Here is a 26,665-nt window from a genome sequence, read left to right as displayed (position 1 = left end):
GGAGGAAGCCTAGGAGGTGGTTAGGTACTGTGGTGACGTGGGGACCGCGACCAGAGCCGGAGCCGCCACCGTGGATGGAAGCCCACCCAGACCCTCCCCTAGACTGTGTATGGTGCGCCCGGAGTTCGCGCCTCAAGGGGGGGGTTATGTCACGCCCTGGCCTTAGTATTCTTTGTTTTCTTTATTATTTTAGTTAGGTCAGGGTGTGACATGGGGAATGTTTTTGTTTTGTTGGTTTTGGGTGTTTTTTATGGTATAGGGGTTGTTGTATAGTATATGGGTTTGTGTGGAGTACAGGTGTCTAGTGTTGTCTATGTATGTTTAGTTGTCTAGGAGAGTCTATGGTTGCCTGAATGAGTTCCCAATTAGAGACAGCTGATTTCGGTTGTCTCTGATTGGGAGCCTTATTTAGGGTAGCCATAGGCTCTCATTGGTTGTGGGTAATTGTCTATGTAGAACGTTTGTAGCCTGTATGTATGTGCACAACGTTTGTAGCTTCACGGTCGTTTTGTTGTTTTGTTAGTTTGTATAGAGTTTTGTGTCGTGTTCATCTTCGTGGTGTTAATAAAAGAAGATGGCTTATTTTCCAACTGCTGCATTTTGGTCCGTCAATCCGCCACACGATCGTGACAGGACCACATCTCATCCAGCCACCAATGACCGGCATTATGAACTCCAGTCTCCAAGGACACCACCAAGGAGGAGGAGTCTACAATAAATCAATTGGAAAGCACAAAAGGAGGCACAGCAAAACATAGAAATTCAACAAACCACAGAAATAAATGCAACATTTTAATAAAATGAGCAAAATATGTTAAAAAGATCAACACAAACTCAAAATAAAAGTAATAAATACACATAAAAGGGGAAACAAGGAAGGGCAAAACGTGACATGTTCTGGGTCAAGCTGTTTGTAGAAAGCTATTTGTCAAAAATTCCAGTTGTTGACATTACACTAAAGTACATTGAGTGAGCACATTGGAGTAGGGAGCATGAAAATAGTCCGTGCTATCGGAATCCTTGGAATGTCCCTACACGGTTGACGCTAATAATTAAATATGTTAGTGTCAGGGCTGCCATGTCTGTGATTTTCCTCAAATTGGGCTACTTTGAAAACGATGTCGGGGGTGAAAATGTATTGGTTGCGTGTTGCGGGTTTTTGGGCTACATCTAAATTGTACCGCTGCCGCCAAAGCAATTTCTTACAAGTATATATTTCACTGTGACCTGCTGATTATCAGGCAGTGAGGCAGACTGTTTCTGAGTGAGGAAGAGGTGGGGACGGCTGTGTGTGTGTGTGTGTGTTGAGAAGACAGTTGGCTGAGTCGAGACAGAGCAGCACGCTCACACGTCCGTAGGCTATTTAGATTGTCATTATGGAGACACCTATTTCCAACCCCTTTTCCATAAAACATTAATTAACGCGCTAGAACTGATGGGCATCAGATTTTAGGCACTTTAGTAAAATTCGCTTGGAAGTGGTTTAGACTGTATTCTAATCATATTAAGCGAAGGGTGTCTTGATTTGCACCCTTTGTACAAAATAATGAAATGCAGTACTACAGGATATTTCTTAACGTAGCTCTTAGCTAACTATAACTTGCATGTTCAAGTATCTCCAACCATGATCAACTGACCATGACCTAACCATCTGGGTGGTATTCCGAGCTGACAAGGTACAAATCTGTCGTTCTGCCCCTGAACAGGCAGTTAACCCACTGTTCCTAGGCCGTCATTGAAAATAAGAATTTGTTCTTAACTGACTTGCCTAGTTAAATAAAGGTATAAAAAAAAAATATATATATATATTCAGCATGTTTACACATATGAATAATACAAAGAGTTTATGCATGCTCAGTTATTGGGTCTCGAGCGCTGCCCGATTAGACATTTTAAATTAAAGTTATGGAACTCCCTCTCGTGCTTCAGTTATGGGGAAAAGTCCACAATGAAATTGACATTAAAAATGTGGAGAATGACACATTTGCATCTGTTGGCCATCAATTACCCTATTCATTTATATGCCAATGTAGGCTACTGTAGTCTACCATTTTATACAATAAATACATTGAAATGACAATATCACTGGAGTCATTGCAAATCAATTTGTGCCTCTTGTGCAGCCTAGCTGGAGCTTGCAAATGGGTTGAATAAATAGCCTATGACTTCAGTTTATTGTTGTAGTCTTGTGTTATTATTAATGGCCATGTTTAGTTAATGAAATTGGAAGTTATCAATTGTGATCATGGTCATAGTTCTATCGCAATTGCCATCAACTGTTGTTAGTGTAACGGATGTGAAGTGGCTAGCTAGTTAGCGGTGGTGCGCGCTAATAGCCTTTCAATCGGTGACGTCACTTGCTCTGAGACCTTGAAGTAGTGGTTCCCCTTGCTCTGCAAGGGCCGCGGCTTTTGTGGAGCGATGGGTAACGATGCTTCGTGGTTGACTGTTGTTGATGTGTGCAGAGGGTCCCTGGTTCGCGCCCGGGTCGGGGTGAGGGAACAGACTAAAGTTAAACTGTTACATTAGAATGCATTAGATTGAAGGTAACGGTCAACCAGATTAGGCTATGTAAGAAATTGTAATAGAGACTGGAAACTAGTAATAACTACATTTCAACATAAGCCATATTTTATACAAAAATACACATACTCCTCATTTCTCTTGGACATATGCTGGACTTATTAAGACACCAACTACAGACATACATAATTCCCCTCCCCCATAATAACCACAGAACACACCCAACACATGGTTGGAGCTCAAGACAAATAACTATCTCAGGAACCAATGGAACGTGGACACCAGGCCTGTTCAGGACTACCCAAGACCCAGATCGACCAATCGGAAGGCCAGACTCGCAGATCTACCTACTTTGCTTGTTGTCTATATAATACTGTACAATTCTTGAAACTACCTCTTTTCCAGACGGTTCAATAAGAATCAGACAGAAAGAGCCTTGCTGCAAGATTTTACTAAGATATCTTTACATGTGATTAAACGGCCTTATTATAAAATTATCCACCTCGTCCTATTGTCTCCTCTTGTTCTCCTGTCAACAGTAAACGTTTTACTAACAGACTTGGTAAGCAGAGGATGGTTTCATCTTTGAATTCGGCCCAATAGAAAATTAATCGGACAGGAGACGAGAGGGAGAAAGATTCCAGAGGAGAGGTGACCTTTTCGAGGGAGAATCGCGATTCAACCCACCCAGGAAACTGATCAGAGAGCTCGAAAATAAAGGGTGAGCAGATGCCTGTTTAATCAAAATCTGTATATTGTATTATAGTCAATATCTAAATTCAATGATCAGTACTACTGTGGTGAGTGTGAATTGTTGCTAAATTTATGTGGAATTGTTTAGAATTTAAGGCATTGTGTACAGATATCTAAGTATTAATAGGTCAAAGACTTATTCACATAGTCTGGCACTACGCGGTATGCTGATCGAGTAGGTGTACAGTGAAGAATAAGCTTTATAACGATTCACACAGTCGGGCCATATTTGACAGTCGATCAGATAGGGGTTACCGTGAAGAATCCATAATTAAAAGATGGGATCCAAATAGCCGGGCAGTAGTTAGATTTGGCAAATCAGCTAAGTGTTACCGTGAAGACCCATAAAAAATATAAAAAAAATATATAACGATTCACAGTCGGGCCATATTTGACAGTCGATCAGATAGGGGTACCGTGAAGAATCCATAATTAATATAATACGATTCAAATAGTCGTGCAGTAGCTATATTTAGCTAGGTGTTACGTGAGAAATCTAATCTGATATTGCATGTGTAAGTTGTGTTGTAATTGTATGTGTAAGTTGTGTTGTCGCAATGTGGGGGATTGAACGTTCCACGAGACCGAATGCTACTAATTAGCTATATGCTAAGTTCAGGCTGCAGTTCATAGTGACCGCCGAATCAGAATCTGTGGGCCGCGGTGAAGCAGCCATTTACGGTTGATGAGTTGACCTGGTTTTTCTCTCTTGTGCTGTTGATAAATCCTTAAGGGTTAGAATTAATTTGACAATTATTTTAGAAGCGCTAGAATATACTAGTATGTTGTCCCCAAAGGAAATGTCTTAAATGTTTTGGCAAAGTATTTAATTAATCGGAAAAAAGTTCAAATTAATCGAAAAAAGTTAAAAGCAATAATATCTTTCGAATAAAAGATCTTATAATTGCCATTCCAATTATATCAGGAGCGCTTGAATTCATTAGTATATTTTTCCAAAAGGAAACTTCTGAAATATATTGCCAAAGTATTCAATTAATTGAATTAGCGAAAAGCAATAATATTTTTATTATAAGTACCTAAAACTGTCATTCCAATTATATCAGGAGCGCGTGAATATATTCGTATATTGTTTCAAAAAGATATAGCTGAAATATTGTTGGAAAACGAAAATAATTCATCGAATACACGGCAATAAAATTCTTTGTCCACGCGGGTCGGACACGAGACTGGGGGGGGGATTAGAGAAAAAATACATCGCTGGTTTCGATCAGTGACGGGCTAAAGTATACAAAGATAATAATAGACCCAGACATAGCTTAACGACAAAATGACCACGACTATCGTCCCCAAACACAAATTCAACGAATATTTAGATCAGAGAATGAAAGACAGAGCAAGCGGGAGATTACACTACAAACCCGTTAAAAGAATTTGGGAGGAAGTGAGGCTGAGATGGACGCAAGCAGGTTTCCTTAGTGGAGTCGCCCCATCAAAAGGGCAACTCCTCATTATGGAGAAAGAATTGGAGGAAGCAGTGAAGCAAGGGATAGAATGTGAAGTTGAGAAGAATAAGAGTCACTTATTTAAAAAGGCAGGAACAAAGCAAAGGGAAAAGGCAGAGGCTGAGATGAAAATAGGATTATGGGCGATTGAGGAAATTAGGAAAGCTCTCCCTTACAGGAAACCTGATACGATGGGGGTGGGCACTGGAGCACCAACTGACACCAAAGAGGGCAGGCCCAACAATAATGACGCCCCACCTACCACCACAGCAGCCCCATCGGCCCCAATCCATCTCAGGGGCACTGTGGGGTTAATGGCAATTCCCCAGGCTCAGTTCAACTCCCATGTGCATCACCACATCACCCAATACAATAAGGATAAGGGAGGGGCTGAAACACAAATCCAGTCCCTACAGGTACAACTTTTGAAACTACAATTGAAAGAGGCCCAGAAAGGAGAGAACCCCAAGAAACAGATGGTGGCTGAAGACCAACAAGAAATCTCACAAATTATTGAAAAAACTGTTTCCCGAATGATACAGCAACAACAACTACCCATCTTCACCCAGCAGGGACCACCTGTACACCCACCCCAGGAGCAGCCATTCCAACTGCCGTATGCCTACCCGCTTCAGCCATACCCTTCGTCGGAACCACCACTACAACCCTACTACCCACTACCACAATCAAACTATTCACCCACATGGGGACAGCCCCAGAGGTACTCTGGATCTTATGGAAGCTGTCATAATTGTAAACAAGCTGGGCATATGGTGCGACAGTGTCCGCACCCAATAACCCCGGCCCAAAGCCAGTTTCTGGCCAAAAGGGGACGAGGATACGCCCCTAGACCAAGGGGGAGTCAGGCCAATGATGTATCAACCACGTGCGGCCCTTCAACCTGCATACAATCACCCCAATCCAGACCCGAATCAGCAATCACCTCCCCCTTTTCAGGGCATGGGTGACGAATATGCCCCATGGCCCTGAAGCTGCTCACCACTAACCTACACTCATCATTGACCTGGACTACTGAAGCATCAAAGGCTTTTGCACTCTTGAAAACAGATCTCTAAGTGGCAGTAGCCCTAACAGCACCTGACTAAAAAAAAAACAAGTTCCATCTGGATGTTTCTGAAAAGGAAGGATTTACATCATCCATCCTTTTCCAGAACCTAGAGGGGGAGAGTAGAGTTTTGAGGTATCACTCCTCCAAACTGGACCACATTGAAGGGCAAACCACATGCTCCAGGTATGTGGCTGCAGTGGCAAAAGCTTTTGGAAAAACAGCCCACATGATAATGTGCCATCCATTGGAAATCCACACCCACCATGGGGTTGCAGCATATCTGATGAGCAAAGAATTCACGTTCAGCGCTGAAAGGAAAACGAAAATCCAGAATAAATGCACACAATCACACATCACATTTGTCAACACTGACAAAAACATGGCAGACGCACTCAATGCTGAAGGTCTACCCCACTCCTGTCCAGAAAGAGCTGCACAGGAACTGAAACGGAGACCTGACCTGGGGAACGAACCACTCACCAACACACACAGATATGGGGAAAGACAATGTGACAAATGGAAAAAGGTACCTGTTAGTTATGGTAGACAGGTTCTCTAAATGGGTTGAGGCAATACCAACAGCAAGGGAGGATGCAAAATAGGTCATTAAGTGGCTGCAAACCGAACTCATGTGTATTGTTTAATGACAAACGCTCCATGTACCAATAGGGTCGGATGTGTAAATGTCAACTGATTAATGGATGTTGTTTAATGATGGGGTTAGTGTACAGGCCACAATCTCATAAGTCTCGTGGAACGCGCCAATCAAATGTATGTGCAGGTTTGAAGTTGATTTGGGTTAAAGTCCTGCCCCTGGCGTTGCTGGCCATGATAGCCTCTCCAGGTGCAGGCACCCATCTCTCTCCTCATGAGACAATGGCTGGAGGAGTCATACTGGGTTCAGCAAGGGAGGGAGGTCATATGCCCGCCCTTGATGTACAACAAATTGTAATGTTTGATAATTGACGGAACTTTCTGCAGCTCTCTCCACACAGATTCACAAGGTCCAACGGGGAAGCTGACGGGAGATCTGGCACCACTGAAGGAAAAATTGGTGACTGGGTGGGGTTAATGTCCACAAGAGAAAGTGGCTAGAACCCAGGTGGACTGGACTGTACGAAGTGAGGGAGGTTACTTCACACTCAGTCCAGGTCAAAGGTAAATCAGGCGCACCTTGGCACCACCTCACACATTGCACTCCAGCCCCAATCCCTTCTAGAACACTGACAGAAGTCAGAGCTGATTTAACCTGTCTAGGATCAGCGTGGCGCTAGCGGCACACCCCCCCCCCCCCAACTGAAAAACCAGTGCCGCGAAATTCAAAAAAAATATTTTTTTTAAATATTTAACTTTCACACATTAAAGTCCAATACAGCTAATGAAAGACACAGATCTTGTGAATCCAGTCAACATTTCCGATTTTTTAAATGTTTTACAGGGAAGACACAATATGTAAAGATGTACATCTATTACCTAAAAACACATTAGCATAATCCACCATCTTTTATTTGTCCACCAACACCAGTAGCCATCACCAATTCGGCTAAACTAAGATATTTATAGCCCCTAACCAACAAAAAAACTCATTAGATGACAGTCTGATAACATATTTATGGTATGGGATAGGTTTTGTTAGAAAAAAGTGCATATTTCAGGTATATGGCATAGTTTACAATTGCACCCACCATCACAAATGGACTAGAATAATTACAATGAGCAACGTGTTTACCTAACTACTAATCATCAAACATTTCGTAAAAATACACAGCATACACGAATCGAAAGACACAGATCCTGTGAATACAGACAATATTTCAGATTTTCTAAGTGTCTTACAGCGAAAACACAATAAATCGTTATATTAGCTTAGCACATAGCAATTAGCAGCCCAGCATTGATTCTAGCCAAAGTGAGCGATAAAAGTCAACATCGCCAAAAGATATTAATTTTTTCACTAACCTTCTCAGAATTCTTCCGATGACACTCCTGTAACATCACATTACAACATGCATATACAGTTTGATCGAAAATGTTTATATTTAGCCACCAAAATCATGGTTAGACAATGTGAAATGTAGCTCAGCTGGTCAGAAAATGTCCTTGCGCCACTTAGACAGTGATCTACTCTTATACATAAATACTCATAAACGTGACTAAAAAATATAGGGTGGACAGGGATTGATAGACAATTTAATTCTTAATACAATTGCGTTATTACATTTTTTTATTTATCCTTACTTTTCAATACAGTTTGCGCCAAGCGAAGCTACGTCAAAAAACATGGCGTCCTAAGCCACTAAAATGTTTCGACAGAAACACGATTTATCATAATAAAAATGTCCTACCTTGAGCTGTTCTTCCATCAGTATCTTGGGCAAAGGATCCTTTCTTGGGAGAAATCGTCTTTTGGTGGAAAGCTGTCCTCTTGCCATGTGGAAATGTCAACTGAGTTCGGGATGAACTGAAAAGCATGCCCAACTTTTCACATCGTTGCAAAAATAAATGTCCCAAAATCGCACTAAACGGATATAAATTGCTATAAAACGCTTTAAATTAACTACCTTATGATGTTTTTAACTCCTATAACGAGTGAAAAGATGACCGGAGAAATATAACAGGCTAAACTAACGCTTGGAACAGGAGAGGGTCGGTGTCTTCCACGCGCGTTACGCAGCAAGAAAAGACTTGCTAGCTAAAGGTTTTTTTCATTTGTAGGGCCTGTGAACGAGCAATCGACCCCGTTGGAATCGTCATCACGTAAAGGCATCCAGGGGAAGACGTAAGAAGTGTCCGTATAGTCATAGCAACGACAGTGCCCTTTTAACTGACTTCAGAAAAGTGGCCAACATTTCTCAAATCTGACTCCATGTCAGGGAAATTGCTGTAGAATGGGCTCTGTTCCACTTAGAGACAAAATTTCAACTCCTATAGAAACTATAGACTGTTTTCTATCCAATAATAATATGCATATTGTACGATCAAGGATTTTGTGGGAAGCCGTTTAAAAAATTAGCCACATTAGCATAAATAGTCTAAACAGCGCCCCCATCCCCAACAGGTTAAACAGCTTAAATTCGATTCCAAATGAAGACATTCCTGACTCAGGTGATGCGGAATCAAACTCCGCCTCCCCTGATAAAGGAACCTCGCCCAGTTAGAGGGATATTTCTCCCTCCCTGGGCAAGGCTAGGGATATCTGGCCCCTTATTTGTGATATTCCTACTGATATTTGGGGTGTCCCTGGGCACTTTCACATGGTTAATAGAATAACTATAACCGGATCCCCATGGATGTATGTCACGGACACTCTAGTCTAACTAGATAATAATAGATTTAAAAAATTAAAAAATTAAAAATTTGGAAAACAATAGTTAAAATAAGAAACTAATATGGCTCAAATTGAGAAGGTTGAATAAGAGTGGGTGGAGAGCTGTGCAGAGAATGGACAGAAGATGGCAGTATTGCAGCACCCAATGGTCTCCCAGTCGACGGGGGGCCTGGTTGAATGCTGGTGACATAATTTTGTTTTTTGGAGTAAACATTAAGGTTAAGGGTTTCCGTGTTCCCAGAGATAAGATATCTTAAAAGAATACACTCATATTGGAATAGGAGTTTTACTTTCTGAGTTTTATTTAGGCAAGGGACTTTGAGAAGATAAAGGGTTATTTTGGTATGTATAGATATGGTATGGAACACGAATGTAGGTGTAACCTTTTGACCTATTTTCTGTTTTCATTGCATTTTCCGGCGACTTGATCACTCGCGGGGAAATGTAGTGAGAATAATGAGATTGTCATTTTGGATACTAGTTTTGAGGTAAATTGATTATAATAGAGTTTATAACTCTTGACCATAAGGTAAGCATTTGTATTGGCCATTAGAAGATAGAGATAGGTTAATTAAGGTTATGTTAGGACTTTAGAGATTGACACTATAAGACCTGTTGTTATTTTTAAATCCATGCAGATAAAGTCAAAACAGTGAGACACTTAGTTAATATTGTAAAGGAACACATAGTTGTTATTGACTATTATTAGAAAAAGGCAGACAGATGGGTCTACCCCGCACTGTTGAGACCTTGAAGGTTTGAGAGCAGAGTGGGGAGGGTGGACCAGGAAATGAGCAAGGTAGGCTGTGAAATAAGATAGGAGAGAAAGGGGTTAACATATATAAGCAGCACAGATACATTTCAAAGTAGATAAGTCACTTGACACAGAATTGGAAAAAAATAGATATGAATGTACGCCCAAGGAAGAATTGGATATGCGGGGAATAAAAGGGACGTTCTTATAATATGATGTACTAAGTCATTATTTAGAGTAGGTAAGGTTGATACCTGGCCAGAGCCAGGTATCAAACGAAGGAGGGTACATTGTGGTCTAGGAAAGGATGGGGCCTATTGGATAATAAACCTATTTAAAATTAAAAATTTCTAGTTAACCAAACCTGTATGTCCAAGAGTTTATGCATTGCAGGTGAATTAAGGGAGAAGGTGAATCACTCGACCTGGGGGCATATCGCACTTGGAGGGTGAGACACACTGACACTGCCGAATGATCACAGAGTTAAGGAGAAGAACCGTTGCTAATAGAGCTCGGGGATCAACTCCTTAATGAACTTCTTGAGAATACAGGGGGTGCTGTTTCGCATTAGCATAATTGCCTCTACAGATTAAACTGCCTCTTATTCAATTATTGCTGTTACTATATGCATATAACCATATACGATTGGATAGAAAACAAGCTATGGTTTCTAAAACCGTTCCAATTTCGTCTCTGAGTGAAACACAGGTCATTTCACAGCACTTTCCCTGAGCCAGAAGAAGATTGCAAGATGTGTATGCTCGCTTCAACGCTCTGCCTATATATGGTCATGCCACCTATGACCCGAAACAGACTTCGTTCTTCTTCCTCTAGGTGTCAGGAAGTTGTCAGAGGAGAAATTTTTTGTTTATCTTGTACTGACGTGAAATAAGACCTATTTCTTTAGCGTGACCGACAACTTCCGGTTTTCTCAGAAGCGCGTCTTAGAGCTGCCATTGTCTTTTGTTATGCTGACGTTACGGATGAAAACTATCTCCGTCTCGAAGTTTGTTTGATACATGTGACCATATCACCGTAATGTATGTTTTTTCAATATAGTTTAATCCGATTATTAGAATTTTTTCGGGAGTTTTGCCGTGTTCCGTTCTTTGAGTTTTTTAACTTTGGACAGGGACCGTGCCAGTCGACCAGTACCCAGGCTAAATGAAGAGGGGAAGTTGCCATTGTGAATGGATTGAACGACTCATCAGGACTAAGGACACCTTGATCAACATTCTGATGAAAGATCAGCAATAGTGAGAACCAATTTACGATGTTATTTCATATATCTGTCGTGCATGTGAACTGGTCGGGCGCGTCCAGCTGGTTCTGGCTGGCCTGGTTATGCTAATTTAGCGCTACATTTTGTTTTCGCTATAAAACATTTAAAAAATCTGAAATATTGTTTGGATTCACCAGATGTTGGGCTTTCAATGTCTGTACGCTGTGTATTTTTTCTGAAATGTTTTAAGACAAGTAATTAGTTATATAACGTTGGTCTCTGTAATTGTTCTAGCTGCATCAGCACTATATCAGATTGCAGCTGCAATGTAGAACTGTGATTTATACCTGAAAAATGCACATTTAAAAAAAAAAAACTATGCTATACCATAAATATGTTATCAGACTGTCATCTTATGAATTTGTTTGTTGGTTTGTGGCTATCAATATCTTAGTTTAGCCGAATTGGTGATAGCACCTGATGGAGTAAGAAACTGTTGGAGTAAGAAAATGGTGTCTTTTGCTAACGTGTTTAGCTAATAGATTTACATATTTTGTCTTCCCTGTAAAACATTTAAAAAATCTGAAATGGTGGTTTTATTCACAAGATCTGTGTCTTTCATTGGGTGTCTTGGACTTGTGATTTAATGATATTTAGATGCTACTATTTAATTGTGACGCTATGCTAGCGATGCTAATCAGTGTGGGGGAGGTGGGGGGTGCTCCCGGATCCGGGTTAGGTACTCTGTAGAGGTTAATGAAGAATTCCCTGCCCCCGACCTTTCCTCACTGTGTTCGTTCATAGAAGTGAAAGTGTTGCTTGATCTCTGGCTGATGATGTGTTCTCTGGGAGAGGGTGGGGTTTTACAGGACTGCTTGTAGTCCTGAGCTGTCTGATCAGGATACGATGGGGATGTTACCATCGCAGTGCTGCCAGAACCACCACCAGTTCCAACGGACCAGGGTTCAGCCGGCCTCCTCCATCACTTCAAGACCAAGTCCCACGCCATCACCTAAGCTCTCCAATCTGGTACAGATAATAAATATAAAAGACATCTCAGATAGTGAACATTTGGGGACTGAAACTGGTTATGAGGAAAGGGAGAATATGTGGTTGGCCTACAAAACACTTAATAGAAAGGACTGTGTCGTATGTGGACATGCCAGACCTATTCTGGCTGCTCACCCATTTGTCCTAAGTAATGGGGAAGGTTGGATGTGCATATTGGAAAAGTTCAAGCCAAATTCAACCCTGTGTAAAACTCTGAGTCTTGTGTTCCCAGTGGTCCCTCCCCAGAAGGTACCGTGGGGAGTTAAGGCATATGGGGGATACAACAGCTGTATCACTGGTACAGGTAGAGGTATAGACTATGGAAGGCTCCCTGCTACTACCTGCATCACTAATACCACTATGAACTAGAGGTGTTGCTGATGTATGGTGGATGTGTGGACCTGCCAGGCGGTTGACCCCATTTTTGAAAGGAAATTGTCGTTGCTCATGTGTTTTGGCCAGTCTGATACCACCATTGCCTATTATTATAGCTAATCAACTTCTGGGAGCTACACAGGACACAGAGGCTTGGGACCAACCCAGGAGACGGCAGAAACGTGACGCTCCTTGGTCCGAGGGTAAAGATAACATGCACACTAACCTGTTGGGGGTCCCAATAGGGGTCCCCCACGAATTCCAGACATTAACCAGGAATGATGGCCTGTGGCATCTGATGCCCATCATTGGCCCAGCTATTGTTGATGCTAAAACAAAAGGTCTGGATCAATTATATCTACTATAATTAATGATGATTTGTTAAACACACCCACACAGGACTTACAGGGATGGCTGAACAATTGGATGCTACCTCACAAACCAGTAGACACAATAGACTAACACTGGACATAAGTCTGGCCAACCAGGGAGGTGTATGTAAAAAGATTGTAGAACAGTGTTGCACGTTTGTTCCTAACAATACTAGTCCGGATGGGAGCATTTCAAAAGCTCTGAGTGGGTTGGCAAGGTTATCAGTGGAGATGAAGGGTCTTGCAGGTGTGGAGGAGAGTGGACTGTTCCCCTGGCTGGGTGGTTGTTTTGGTAAGTACACTGCAATGATGATTACTGGATTTCTGACACTAGTTGTTGTTTTTCATTTCTGTGTTGCCTGTATCATACCTTGTTTGAAGAAGTTTGTTACAGATGTGTAAGGGGCCTCTGGTATGATGCCGTTGCTTGATGCTCCAGTTGGAGAGGCTGATACGAAAACGAGCTTCCGCAGGAGAGTGGGCTGACAGAGGAGGACCCTTGGTTTGCTGTAGATGATGTTGTTGAATGAATAAAAAGTGATGTTTGTCCTCCCTGTTGTGAAGGTTTGAAGTTCCCGGGTGGCGACGAGCCCACCTGGTACAGGTTGTATAGAGGGATGGACCGGAGGGTTTAACATATTCTCGTTTTTTGGTTTACTAATGTGTGGTTGGCCACTCCAGGTGTAGTTATTGGAGTGGTCTCCTTTTTGGTCCTTGCTCAGTTACGACTCAACTTACATTGATGCTATTGGTGTCCCTAGGGGGTGCCAGATGAATATAAACTGGTGGACCAAGTGACAGCTGGGTTTGAATCATCATTTTGTTGGTGGTGTACAGTTAATAAAAATGTGGACAGAATTAACTACATTCATTTTAATGTCCAGAAACTGGGCAATTGGACTCAACAAGGCTTCGAGGCGGTCCATGGACAATTGGCAGCTACGTCCCTGATGGCATTTCAAAATAGAATCGCGGTTGATATGTTATTGGCTGAACGGGGGGGGGGGGTCTGTGCAATGTTTGGTGAACAGTGTTGTACTTTCATTCCCAATAACACAGCTACGGATGGGAGTCTGACTGTAGCATTGGAGGGACTTCGTACCCTTAATGGTAAGATGAATCAGCATTCTGGAGTGGACACTACTATGTGGGACTCATGGATGGATGCTTTTGGTAAATATAAGACGCTGGTTTCCTCCATCCTAGTATCAATTTCTGTTTTTGCGGCCATTCTTGTACTTTGTGGATGCTGTTGCATTCCATGTGCGCGCACACTTGCTAGCCGTGTTATAACTGCCGCCATAGACCCTAATCAGGAAAGGGCCCAAATGTTCCCATTGCTTGATGATGGGGAAGCTGGACCTGTCTATCTATTTGAGGACTAAGATACTTTTATGTCACGTCTCTTGTGAGACGCGAAGAGAGGGAATTAAAAATTAGTCTTCTGACAAATTTTATCCCTTAGCTTTGTCTTTTTATACTTTTATGTCACGTCTCTTGTGAGACGTGAAGAGAGGGAATTAAAAATTTGTCTTCTGACAAATTTTATCCCTTAGCTTTGTCTTTTTATACTTTTATGTCACGTCTCTTGTGAGACGTGAAGAGGGAATTAAAATTTGTCTTCTGACAAATTTTATCCTTTAGTTTTGTTTTTTTATATACTTTTATGTCACGTCTCTTGTGAGACGTGAAGAGAGGGATTTGTAAGAAATTGTAATAGAGACTGGAAACTAGTAATAACTACATTTCAACATAAGCCATATTTTATACAAAAATACACATACTCCTCATTTCTCTTGGACATATTCTGGACTTATTAAGACACCAACTACAGACATACATAATTCCCCTCCCCCATAATAACCACAGAACACACCCAACACATGGTTGGAGCTCAAGACAAATAACTATCTCAGGAACCAATGGAACGTGGACACCAGGCCTGTTCAGGACTACCCAAGACCCAGATCGACCAATCGGAAGGCCAGACTCGCAGATCTACCTACTTTGCTTGTTGTCTATATAATACTGTACAATTCTTGAAACTACCTCTTTTCCGGACGGTTCAATAAGAATCAGACAGAAAGAGCCTTGCTGCAAGATTTTACTAAGATATCTTTACATGTGATTAAACGGCCTTATTATAAAATTATCCACCTCGTCCTATTGTCTCCTCTTGTTCTCCTGTCAACAGTAAACGTTTTACTAACAGCTACAGGTTAAAAAAATCCTTGTTGACAAGCATAGGCCTATTCAGTTCATATCCATATGTTAATACTTGATTCAGTGATTTAAATTAGACCCCATCCTCAGTAGCCTATCCCAGCATGCTATTCAGCAACAGAAGCACTTCTTGCCTCGCTATTCATGTTGAATAAATTATTCTGTCAATTTGAACTAAGCAAGTGTAACGGATGTCGTCGGAAGAGACCAAGGCGCAGCGTTCATAGAGTTCCACATAATTTAATCACGAAGTGAAACTAAAACAGGACAAAACAATAAAGAATACAACGACCGAACAGCGTCGATGTGCAAACTCCCTGCACACAAACAAAGAACAAGATCCCACACAGAAAGAGGGAAAAGGGCAGCCTAAGTATGATCCCCAATCAGAGACAACGATAGCCTCTGATTGAGAACCACACTCGGCCAGAAACAAAGAAATACAAAACCTAGAATGCCCACCCAAATCACACCCTGACCAAAACAAAATAGAGACATAAAAAGGATCTCTAAGTTCAGGGCGTGACAGCAAGCTGCTAAATTGTTAATTTTACATCTTGCCTAGGCTACTGTAGGCGATCTAAAATTAGATGTAAGCCTATAGGCTCCCTGCATCTAGCACTTTATTTAACTAGGCAAATCAGTTAAGAATGAATTCTTATTTACAATGACGGTCTACCCAGGCAAAACCCTCCGCTAACCCGGACGACACTGGACCAATTGTGCGCGCCCTATAGGACTCCCGATCACGGCCGGATGTGATACAGCCTGGGATCGAACCAGGTTCTGTAGTGATGCTGCGCCACTCGGGAGCCCACTAAGCAAACCTTGGCAAAATTGAATTACACGTAAATCTCGCAATTAGACCATTTATATCATCTGGCACATAGTAAAGGCACAATTGCCAGAAAATAGCCTAACATTCGTGTTTTGAAGTTTAAGGGCGAATTATATTTTGTCTTGCAACATATTAAAATTACTTTATTATTTACATTAGCAAGCAATAAATATTATTTTGATGGAAAACCGAATTTTGCTTCTTAGGTTGTTAGAAGTTAAGTCAAGATTCCTTCTTATTTCGCTCGCTAACTTTATAGAAATAGGGTTTATTGGCTAAATGTGACAACTCTTGCTGCGGAAAAAATGGGGTTCTTTTTAAGGCCTTGTGGGCGGGTTTTGTGTAGACATTGGGAAAAATATTTTGCTAGACCTGGCAACCCTGGTTAGGGCGGAGGGGTGTATGGACATCCCAAGGATCCCAGAATGCACTGTGCATAAAAACTGCTGTACAGATCAATCAATAGCCCTTATGCACATTCCATGATCGAACGTTCTAAACACACTTCCTATCGGTTTGGCAATTTCCGGTCAGTGTAGTTGTTATCAACAAAATAACGTTACTACCATTATGTCGCAGTTTTTTACTAGGTGTCTTCAGGACTTGCCTCAAATTAATATTAATGATGTACATCGAATTGTTAAATCAGCCTCCGAGACACCAGCTAGCAAGAATGAAAAGGGGTTCAAGATGTATATAGGAAGCTACAAAGACAACTATGAGGGTGAGTACCAAGACAGTGACAGATATAACATTAGCTAGCTACAATCATTAGCTAGCTAATTTAACTATTAACTGTAGCTAGCTAGTTAATTTGTAAAATTATGTAACGTTGACAGAATCTACCTAAGAATGTGTGTATTTTAGTTAGCTTGGTTAAGTTATGCTTGCTAGCTATATTTGCTAGCTAAAAATAATAACAAAGATACATTGACAGGGGAGATCACCGTGAGGGCTGCCTGTCACAGGTCCATGAGGGAGAGTGAAAAGCCGCACAGCATGAGAGTAGGGAAAGGTTGGTTGGTCTGGTTGGATTTCCTCAGGTTTTTGCCTGCAAAATCAGTTTTGTTATACACAGACAATATTTAGACACTTTTGGAAACTTTAGAGTGTTTTCTATCCGAATCTGTCAATTATATGCATATTCTAGCATCTGGACCTGAGAAATAGGCCGTTTACTTTGGGAACATTATTTTTCCAAACATAAAAATCCTGCCCTCTAGCTTCAAGAGGTTTTAAACATCTCCTGCGAGACACTGTCATTATGGTCAAAACGTGTTGGGAGACTGTGTCAACGTTTAATCTTATCAATAGATATTAATGATGGGTCCCAATCCCAATTTAGAATTGCCCACTTAACAGGTCATTTGGTAAAGATCTGTTGATGCAGTGTTTGGTAATTGTGTTACTGAGACACAATGTATTCCTGTATAGTTAAATGAGCCCCTAGTTAAGAAGACTAGACACTACTATGTTTATTGTTATTTATGGTCCACATCATTCTTGTTTCTCACTTCAGTCTTTCATCGCACTTATCTTCACAGATGGTGTTAAAGCACTCCGTACCAGTGATAGTGGTCCAAAGCCACTGCTCCTGTGTTGCAGGAAGTGCTCTGTGCAATCGTCTAGTGGCCCTTCTTTACCAGACAGCGCACTACTCTCAACTAAACATTCCTGCTGCACCACCAGTTCACAGCTGCACAGACACAGAACAGCGTTGGCACAAGCCAAGAACACTTGTGAGTATCAATATCAATAAAAAAATGCACCTGAAAAGTATTCAGCCTATGTAACAGTAAATCCTTGTTAATTAGGGTGTGAAACCAGGTCCGGTTGATGGGATAGAGTTCTGTAAACCTACCAACTTGTGTGCTGATGGAATAAGGTAAGTTGGAGGTTCCTAGAATGGAAACATTTTGGAAAACATTTTCTTGTGATTGTTTTTGTATCCAAATGATAAGCCTAAACAGTGGCGTCTTTACGATGTAATGACAAATGTTTGGGACAAAGACTGGGGTGAAATATATCATCTATAAATCTGTATATTTTAATTCATTTTATTTGAACTTTCGGGCTTGTGCTGTTTCTGGAAAAGTTACATGAGTCTTTGTCATAGTAATCTCTCCAACCTGATGTTAAGGTTTTAAATATTTTGCAGAAGTTCTCTCTACAAAGCACTCAATAGATACATGCCTGACATGGACCTTCTCCGCGTCTCAGAAACGTATTCCAACTTTTCTCCACTTACTGCCCCTCTTGTGACAACAATGGAAATGTCAGCTGACGTGCCCCTGGTTGAGTCCGCCTTTGGGCCAGTGCAAGCCGGCAGTGTTCTGTCCTATCAGCTTCCACAGCCAAAGACCCGTGAAATTGTGAAGATTGCCGATGCCCCTTCTCCACCAATACTTCCATTAGATGGCTACAGGCTTCAGGCTTCCCAGTGTGCTTGCGTCCTTAGCCATCAGGAGCAGTTCCACCAAGGCATTAGAGACAACCTACGAGATGTCACACAAAGTCGAGGTTGCTACAAGGCGGCAGAGCAGCAGCCCGGAATGGCATCAGCTCAGGAAAATGAGAATAACATCCTCTCGTTTCCGAGAGGTTTGCCATGTCCGGGGAGAGACCTCAGCTGACCACCTAGCTGAGCGGATGTTGAAGGGATCTGGTATGCAGACCATGGAGATGAAGAGGGGGCTAGCCATGGAGCCAGTGGCTGTATAGGAGTACTGCACACTGAAGAATGTTAACTTATTTCCGTGTGGCTTCGTAGTGCACCCAGATGCTCCGTGGTTGGGATCCTCTCCAGATGGCATCATATTTGATCCCAGTGTAAGACCACACTTTGGACTCTTAGAGGTCAAGTGCCCAAATGTACCAAGTTATGTTGACTGCCCTTACCTGAAGATACAGAATAGAGAGCTGAAGTTGAAAAGATCTCATGCTTACTACTGGCAGGTACAAGGTCAAATCGTTCTCACAGGTTGTAGCTGGTGTGACTTTGTCATCTGTGCACAGGAGGACATCCTAGTTGAAAGGATATATAAAGATCTACAGGTTGTAGCTGGTGTGACTTTGTCATCTGTACACAGGAGGACATCCTAGTTGAAAGGATATATAAAGATCTACAGGTTGTAGCTGGTGTGACTTTGTCATCTGTACACAGGAGGACATCCTAGTTGAAAGGATATATAAAGATCTACAGGTTGTAGCTGGTGTGACTTTGTCATCTGTACACAGGAGGACATCCTAGTTGAAAGGATATATAAAGATCTACAGGTTGTAGCTGGTGTGACTTTGTCATCTGTACACAGGAGGACATCCTAGTTGAAAGGATATATAAAGATCTACAGGTTTCAAAAACTATAAGAGGGAAGGTTGACCACTTGTATGTTTACCACTACTTGCAGAAGTGTCTATCTCACACCTGAATGGATCCCCTGCATGGGTGCCAAGTTTAGGGGTTTTATGAAAAAGAAGTATTGATGTTCTTGTGAAAACTACAGTAGAATAGATTTGTTTAAAAAATATATATTTCAGCAAATGTTCAACAGTTCAGTTAATCAATTACACATCTCTAACATTGTATTCAATCTTGCATTCTGGCTACTCTGTGTTTACTTGATTTCTTTCCCCCACCCCTGTTACTCATTGCCTAATTAAAGCCAATACAAGCTCCACACAAACTGATATTCACTGCAACACAAATGATTGATACATGTCGTAGATAAACAAATTATTATGTTGCTGCTAGCAAATAAACACATGTACATTTACACTGGCTTGGCCCATGCTCTGGACCGGATCAGAGACAGCACAGTCCATAGGCAGAGCACCTTGTTCTTCATTGAAGTAGTGTTTCTGAGCCGTTACAGTCAGAGGTTAAAAGGTGAAGGCTGATTGAGGAGGAGCTATGAAGGCACAGATCAGAATCAGAGAGGGGTTGAGTTATTTTAGGTTCCATCATGTCAGTAAAAGCAGGTCATGGTGATAGAAGCCCCTGTACCTCTCTGTAACCAGACAACTAACAGTACACTGATCTATCGAGTGGGCCTGAGGGGGTTTCATAACTAGCTGCATTCACCCACTAATGGTAAATCCTCAGAGGAAGGAATGTGTTTGGTTTTAATTCCACTAGTGGATTAAACTATTATCTAATGACGAGGGGAAGGAAGAAACTAAAAGTTCCCCCCCGTTGGCGCACTGCCTGTTTTAATGAGATTAGGGTTACATAATGTGTTACGTCTTGAGGTTTCCTTATTAAGAATGTGCACACAAACACACAGAAACACTCTGAAAGTGAGGCGGCCGGGCCAGGCAATTTTCTGCTGTTCCCCCTCACATCTCCCTCCCATTCATGGGCAGGAGTACAAGGGGCATTTGGGGTAAATCCTCTGGGGTTGGGAGGCAGCCAAAATGTATAAACCATCAGCATTCAATGTATTCAAAATTGGGATTAGGAGAATGATCTTTTCATTTGACTACCCGACTGACTAATCTCTTCCATACTCCCATCCTTCATTTGATAATTGCCTGGAGCAGTCATGTGATTGTCTCATTCAACGCTGATGTCACCGACATTCCTAAGGAGAGATTCTGTTCTCCAATTGAAATGTAGGCCTGTAAATAGATAGGCAGGGCCTGCTGTGCTGTCAATGCAGTTTTTCTAATGGAGAACAATTGATTTAGTTCTACAGAATAAATGAGTAGGCCTACATACCGATTGTTGAAACGATTTCCTTCGTCTTTTTTGTTGTCCTCTAGGGAGACGTAAAGTATGTATGGCCAACTGACTACACAGATAAAATCATGTTCTTCCGTAGTTGAATAACTTGAGTCAAACAAAATATCCACTCCACTGGCATTACCAGCTACAGTATCTTTAACCTTGTGTTTTGGAAACACCAACACTCAGATGCCACATATCATACAGTGCATTGTGAAAGTATTCAGACCCCATCACTGTTTCAAAATGTTGTTACGTTGTAAAATGGATTAAATGTTTCTCTCCAATCTACACACACAACCCCACAATAACAAAGCAAATGTATTAAAAATGTAAAAATATCACATTTACATAAGTATTCAGACCCTTTACTCAGTACTTTGTTGAAGCACCTTTGGCAGCGATTACAGCCTCGAGTCTTCTTGGGTATGATGCTACAAGCTTGGCACACCTGTATTTGGGGAGTTTCTCACATTATTATTTTCAGATCCTCTCAAGCTGTCAGGTTGGATGGGGAGCGTGGCTGCACAGCTATTTTCAGGTCTCTCCAGAGATGTTCCATCGGGTTCAAGTCCGGGTTCTGGCTGGGCCACTCAAGGACATTCAGAGACTTGTCCCAAAGCCACTCCTGCGTTGTCTTGGCTGTGTGCTTATGGTCGTTGTCCAATTGGAAGGTGAACCTTCGCCCCAGTCTGAGGTCCTGAGCGCTCTGGAGCAGGTTTTAATCAATCAAGGATCTCTCTGTAGTTTGCTCCGTTCATCATTTCCCTCAATCCTGACGAGCCTCCCATACCCTGCCGCTGAAAAACATCCCCACAGGATGATGCTGCCACCACCATGCTTCACCCTAGGGATGATATTGGCCAGATGATGAGCAGTGCCTGGTTTTCTCCAGATGTGACACATTGCATTCAGGCCAAATAGTTCAATCTTGGTTTCATCAGACCAGAGAATTTTGTTTCTCATGGTCTGACAGTCCTTTAACTGCCTTTTGGCAAACTCCAAGCAAGCTGTAATGTGCCTTTTACTGAGGAGTGGCTTCCATCTGGCCACTCTACCATAATTATCCTGTTTGGGCTGCAAGCCCGACGTCGGAACGAAAATGACAACAGCTGCAGGGCGCGAAATTCAAAATCTATTTTTTTTAAATATTTAACTTTCACACATTAACAAGTCCAATACAGCATTTGAAAGATAAACATCTTGTCAATCCAGCCAACATGTCCGATTTTTTAAATGTTTTACAGAGAAAACACCACATATATTTATGTTAGCTCACCACCAAATACAAAAGTGGACAGACACGTATGATTATGATTATGATGTATGAATTATGATTCAAGTAGCATGCACAAGCCAACCGAAATAACCTAAAACCAACCTAAAGAACCCAGAAAAAACTACCTCAGATGACAGTCCTATAACATGTTACACAATAAATCTATGTTTTGTTCATAAAATGTGCATATTTTAGCTATAAATCAGTTTTACATTGATGCTACCATCATTGCTACAGCATAGCTACAGTCTGAAATCAGACGGGAGTAGCCAGAGAAAATACAGACACCAACGTCAACTACTAATTACACCTCATAAAACATTTCAGAAAAACATATGGTGGATAGCTAATGAAAGACAGATATCGTGTGAATAGAGCCAATATTTCCGATTTTTGAAGTGTTTTACAGCGAAAACACAATATATCGTTATTAGCTAACAACATAAGCTAGCATACGGCAGCATTGATTCTAGTCAAGCGCTAGCGTAGCACAGTTAGCACAGTTAGCATAGCACAGTTCGACAGATATATGAAAAAGCATCCCAAATTGGGTCCTTATCTTTGTTGATATTCCATCAGAATGTTGTAACGGGGTCCAATGTCCAGTACAGTCTTTAGTTGGGTTCCAGAACGAAATATTTCCCTCTTTGGTTAGCAAGCACCACGGCTGTGCGGCGCTAATCTTTCTGTCTTCAAAAAATTCTTCCAAAACATCACATCTAAAGTCCAGAATAAATTGCAATAATATAATTAAAGTATATTGAAAAAACATACTTTAGGATGATTTTGTGACATGTATCAAATAATATCGTAGCAAGAGATCATATTCACCTTTATCGAGCTTCTTCCAGGAGCCGAGTCCAAATTCTTCCTCCCGCCCGGAATTTTTTTTTAACTGCGCAGGTCTCACAAGAAGGTGTGGTATTCAGTCCATGGAAGAGATATTCGACTCCTTTCAACTCTCACTTCCGCATTACACCCAGATGAAGGCATATGACGTGTTTCTACGGTCCTAAGTGTCATGACCTTTTATAGACAAGGTCTTAAAGAGACACATCGCATTTTGGAAATCTCAATTCGGCTGGGAAAATGGCTGTAAAAATAGTTCTGTTCGACTTAGAGAAATAATTCAAACCTTTTTAGAAACTATAGACTGTTATCTATCCAACAGTAGTAAATATATGCATATTGTAAAATCAAAAATCTCTTAAGAGGCCGTTTGAAAATGTGCACATATTTTCCAGTTTTTTCAATATTCACCCTGCAGCCTGAAGAAGATAAAGGCCTAATTGGTGGAGTGCTGCACAGATGGCTGTCCTTCTGGAAGGTTCTCTAATCTCCACAGAGGAACTCTGGAGCTCTGTCAGGGTGACCATCGGGTTCTTGGTCACTTCACTGACCAAGGCCCTTCTCCCCCAATTGCACAGAAGAGTCTTGGTGGTTCCAAACTTCCATTTAAGAACAACGGATGCCACTGTGTTCTTGAAGACCTTCAACGCTGCAGACATTTTTTGGTACCCTTCCCCAGATCTGTGCCTCGACACAATCCTGTCTCGGCGCTCTATGGACAATTTCTTCAACCTCATAGCTTGATTTTTGCTCTGACATGCACTGTCAACTGTGGGACCTTATTATAAGACAGGTGTGTGCCATTCCAAATCATGTCCAATCAATTGAATTTACCACAGGTGGACTCCAAGTTGTAGAAACAGCTCAAGGATGATCAATGGAAACAGGATGCACCTGATCTCAATTTCGATTTGCATAGCAAAGGGTCTGAATAATTATATTAATAAGGTATTTTTAATACATTTGCACACAAAAAACGAAACTTGTTTTCGCTTTGTCATTGTGGGGTATTTTGTGTAGATTGAGGATGTTTTATTTCATCCATTTGAGAATAAGGCTGTAACAAAACAAAATATGGAAAAAGTGAAGGGGTTTGAGTACTTTCTGAATGCACTGTATGTATATTCCACATAGTGTACATGCAGTAGTTCATTACTCATGTGCTCAATGGGGCCCTGAAGCATTCCAGTGTGTGTGTGCTCTATGAGCAGCTTATTGAATCACACTCCACTCGGTTCAGTCCCTCCCCTATCACACAGATTAACTAAGGACAAACCGCACTTCTCTCATTTCATTTGATCATTATGTAGTGTGCCATATCTCCTGTGTGTGGTTGTATGCTGTGTGTGTGTGTGGCGCTCACAGAACAGTTATAGTAAGCTATTGTGGCAGCCAGATCAGCAGAGTGGGGGAGAGTGTGACTGGCACTAGTCTATTCAGGAATGCTGAGTAGCTGGCAGAATCCCCTAAACTCTCACACGGAGCAGTCCAGTCACATCCGCCTGCTCTGGAACATTCTATCACGTCATTACATCCGTTTCAGAAGAGTCCAATCTTGCTCAGAAGAAATAGTCTACCCACCAGAACTGGAGATGGAGAGAGAAACAGACCGGAGGAGTGAGGGGGAGAGAGAGAGAGTGAGACAGCGGGAGTGCTCCATGTAGCGCCATGGAGACCGCCTGGACAATGTGTAGAGTGTAAGTCTGAAGCCAGGGTTTGAATAGGAGGGCTGTGTGTGTGTGACAATATTTAAGAGAGCTCTTAGAATAGTCGTAAGAAGATGTCATGCGTTTGAGATTTTATCAAATCCTTGAAGTGTCTAGGTAAATAAAGATGGCTTGAAAGACATCACCCCATAGCACTCACTTCTGTAATCATGAAGTGATTTGAGAGGCTAGTTAAGGATCATACCACCTCTACCTTACCTGACACTCTAGACCCACCTCAATTTGCATACCACCCCAATAGGTCCACAGACGATGCAATCGCCATCGCATTGCACACTGCCCTATCCCATCTCAAGTGTGCGTGCCCAGCCCCCTCCTGTACTCTCTGTTCTCCCATGACTGCGTGGCCATGCACGCCTCCAACTCAATCGTCAAGTTTGCAGATGACATTAGTAGTAGGCCTGATTACCAACAATGACGAGACAGCCCTGGCGGAGTGGTGCCAGGAAAATAATCTCTCCCTCAACGTCATCTAAATGAAGGACTTCAGGAGACAGCAGAGGGAGCATGCCCCTATCCACATCGATGGGACCGCAGTGGAGAAAGTGGAAAGCTTCAAGTTCCTCTTCGTTCACATCACTGACAATCTGAAATGGTCCACCCACACTTATGGTGTGGTGAAGAAGGCGCAACAGCGCATCAAACTTTTACAGATGCACCATTGAGAGCATCCTGTCAGGCTGTATCACCACCTGGTATGGCATCTCCACCACCTGCAACCGCAGAAAGTCCAAAAAGATCATCAAGGACAACAACCACCTGAGCCATGACATGTTCACCCCGCTATCATCCATGTGGTGAGGTCAGCACAGGTGCATCAAAGCTGTGGCCGAGAGACTGAAAAACAGCTTCTATCTCAAGGCCAACAGACTGTTAAATAGCCATCACTTGCCGGCCTCCACCCACCCTGCCCTGAACTTAGTCACTGTCACTAGCCGGCTACCACCCGATTACTCAACCCTGCACCTCAGAGGCTGCTGCCCTATGTACATAGACATGGAATCACTGGCCACTTTAATAATGGAACACTAGTCACTTTAATAATGTTCACATACTGGTTTACTAATTTCACATGTATATATTCTAATTAATGCCATCCTATTCAACTAGTGTGTGTGTGTGTGTGTGTGTGTGTGTGTGTGTGTGTGTGTGTGTGTGTGTGTGTGTGTGTGTGTGTGTGTGTGTGTGTGTGTGTGTGTGTGTATTATACTATTCTGTACTACGTATTCTACAGACAGAATATTTAGTATCCACATACTGTCCATAACGTCTATACATCCCAACCACCCACCCTGGACTGTGACATTGCTGGTCCTCATATTTTGAGATTTCTTAATTCCATTGTTTTACTTTGATTTGTGTGTATTGTTGTGTATTGTTAGAGATTACTGCACTGTTGGAGCTAGGAACACAAGCATTTCACGACACCCGCAATAACATCTGCTAAATATGTGTTTGTAACCAATAAAATTAGATGAGGAGAATAAGTAATAACTCCAGAGGGGATACTGGAACCCCACTAGAGGTCAGTAGATGGTAGCAAATAAATACTGCACTCCTCTCTTCCTCATCTCTCTCTTCTCTCCTCTTCTCTCTCTGGAGAGGTTTATAGTTTTAAACATAATCCTGCATTGGAACACTCTGTCCTGGGTATTGAGTAACTCCCCTACCCATGCCCCCGGAACTCTAAACCTGTGTGTGCATGTGTGTGTGTTACTGCCCACCTCCCACCCCCTGTGGATTTTTCAAGTGTCCAGATACATCTGTCTGTCAGCTCCACCTGACTAGCTGTGAAACCCTCACTGTCACTGTCACTTATGACTAGCAATGATGATGACCTTATAGTCCCCCTCTACTCCTCTAGTCAGTCTCAAGACAGGCTTACTGGGTATAAATTGTCACACCGTCACCAGCTGGAATGTCACACTTGACACAGAACCCTAGAGAGGGACTGAGACGGAGAGAGAGAGAAATTGGGGAAGACCGAATCGGAGAGAACTGAAAGCAGCAGAGAACTGAATTGGGAGGAGTCAGATTGTCCGAATTGAGTGAGAGAGAAAATCAGAAACCCCTGAAGGAGGAGAAAGACAGTGAAGGAGCACATCAAAGTAGAATAGA

General features: G+C 42.0%; 1 protein-coding gene across 1 annotated transcript; it reads left to right on the top strand.

Moving 5' to 3' along the window:
* Positions 1-16,385: 16,385 nt before the first annotated feature.
* On the top strand, positions 16,386-20,698 carry LOC129827258 (uncharacterized). The gene is made up of 4 exons (XM_055887995.1): positions 16,386-16,693; positions 17,514-17,708; positions 17,784-17,854; positions 18,128-20,698. The coding sequence occupies exons 1-4, from the start codon at positions 16,688-16,690 to the stop codon at positions 18,600-18,602; spliced, it is 747 nt and encodes a 248-aa protein (XP_055743970.1). The 5' UTR covers positions 16,386-16,687; the 3' UTR covers positions 18,603-20,698.
* The last annotated feature ends 5,967 nt before the right edge of the window (positions 20,699-26,665 follow it).

Source organism: Salvelinus fontinalis, chromosome 29 (genome assembly GCF_029448725.1).
Source record: "Salvelinus fontinalis isolate EN_2023a chromosome 29, ASM2944872v1, whole genome shotgun sequence".
In the NCBI taxonomy this organism is placed as follows: Eukaryota; Metazoa; Chordata; class Actinopteri; order Salmoniformes; family Salmonidae; genus Salvelinus; species Salvelinus fontinalis.
This window is presented reverse-complemented; position numbering and strand designations above follow the sequence as displayed.

Bases quoted from the DNA above. Each gene is read 5' to 3' on its own strand.
- LOC129827258 (XM_055887995.1), top strand. The intron at 17,709-17,783 runs GTGAGTATCAAT...CTTGTTAATTAG, and splicing joins GGCACAAGCCAAGAACACTT to GGTGTGAAACCAGGTCCGGT. The intron at 17,855-18,127 runs GTAAGTTGGAGG...AATATTTTGCAG, and splicing joins TTGTGTGCTGATGGAATAAG to AAGTTCTCTCTACAAAGCAC.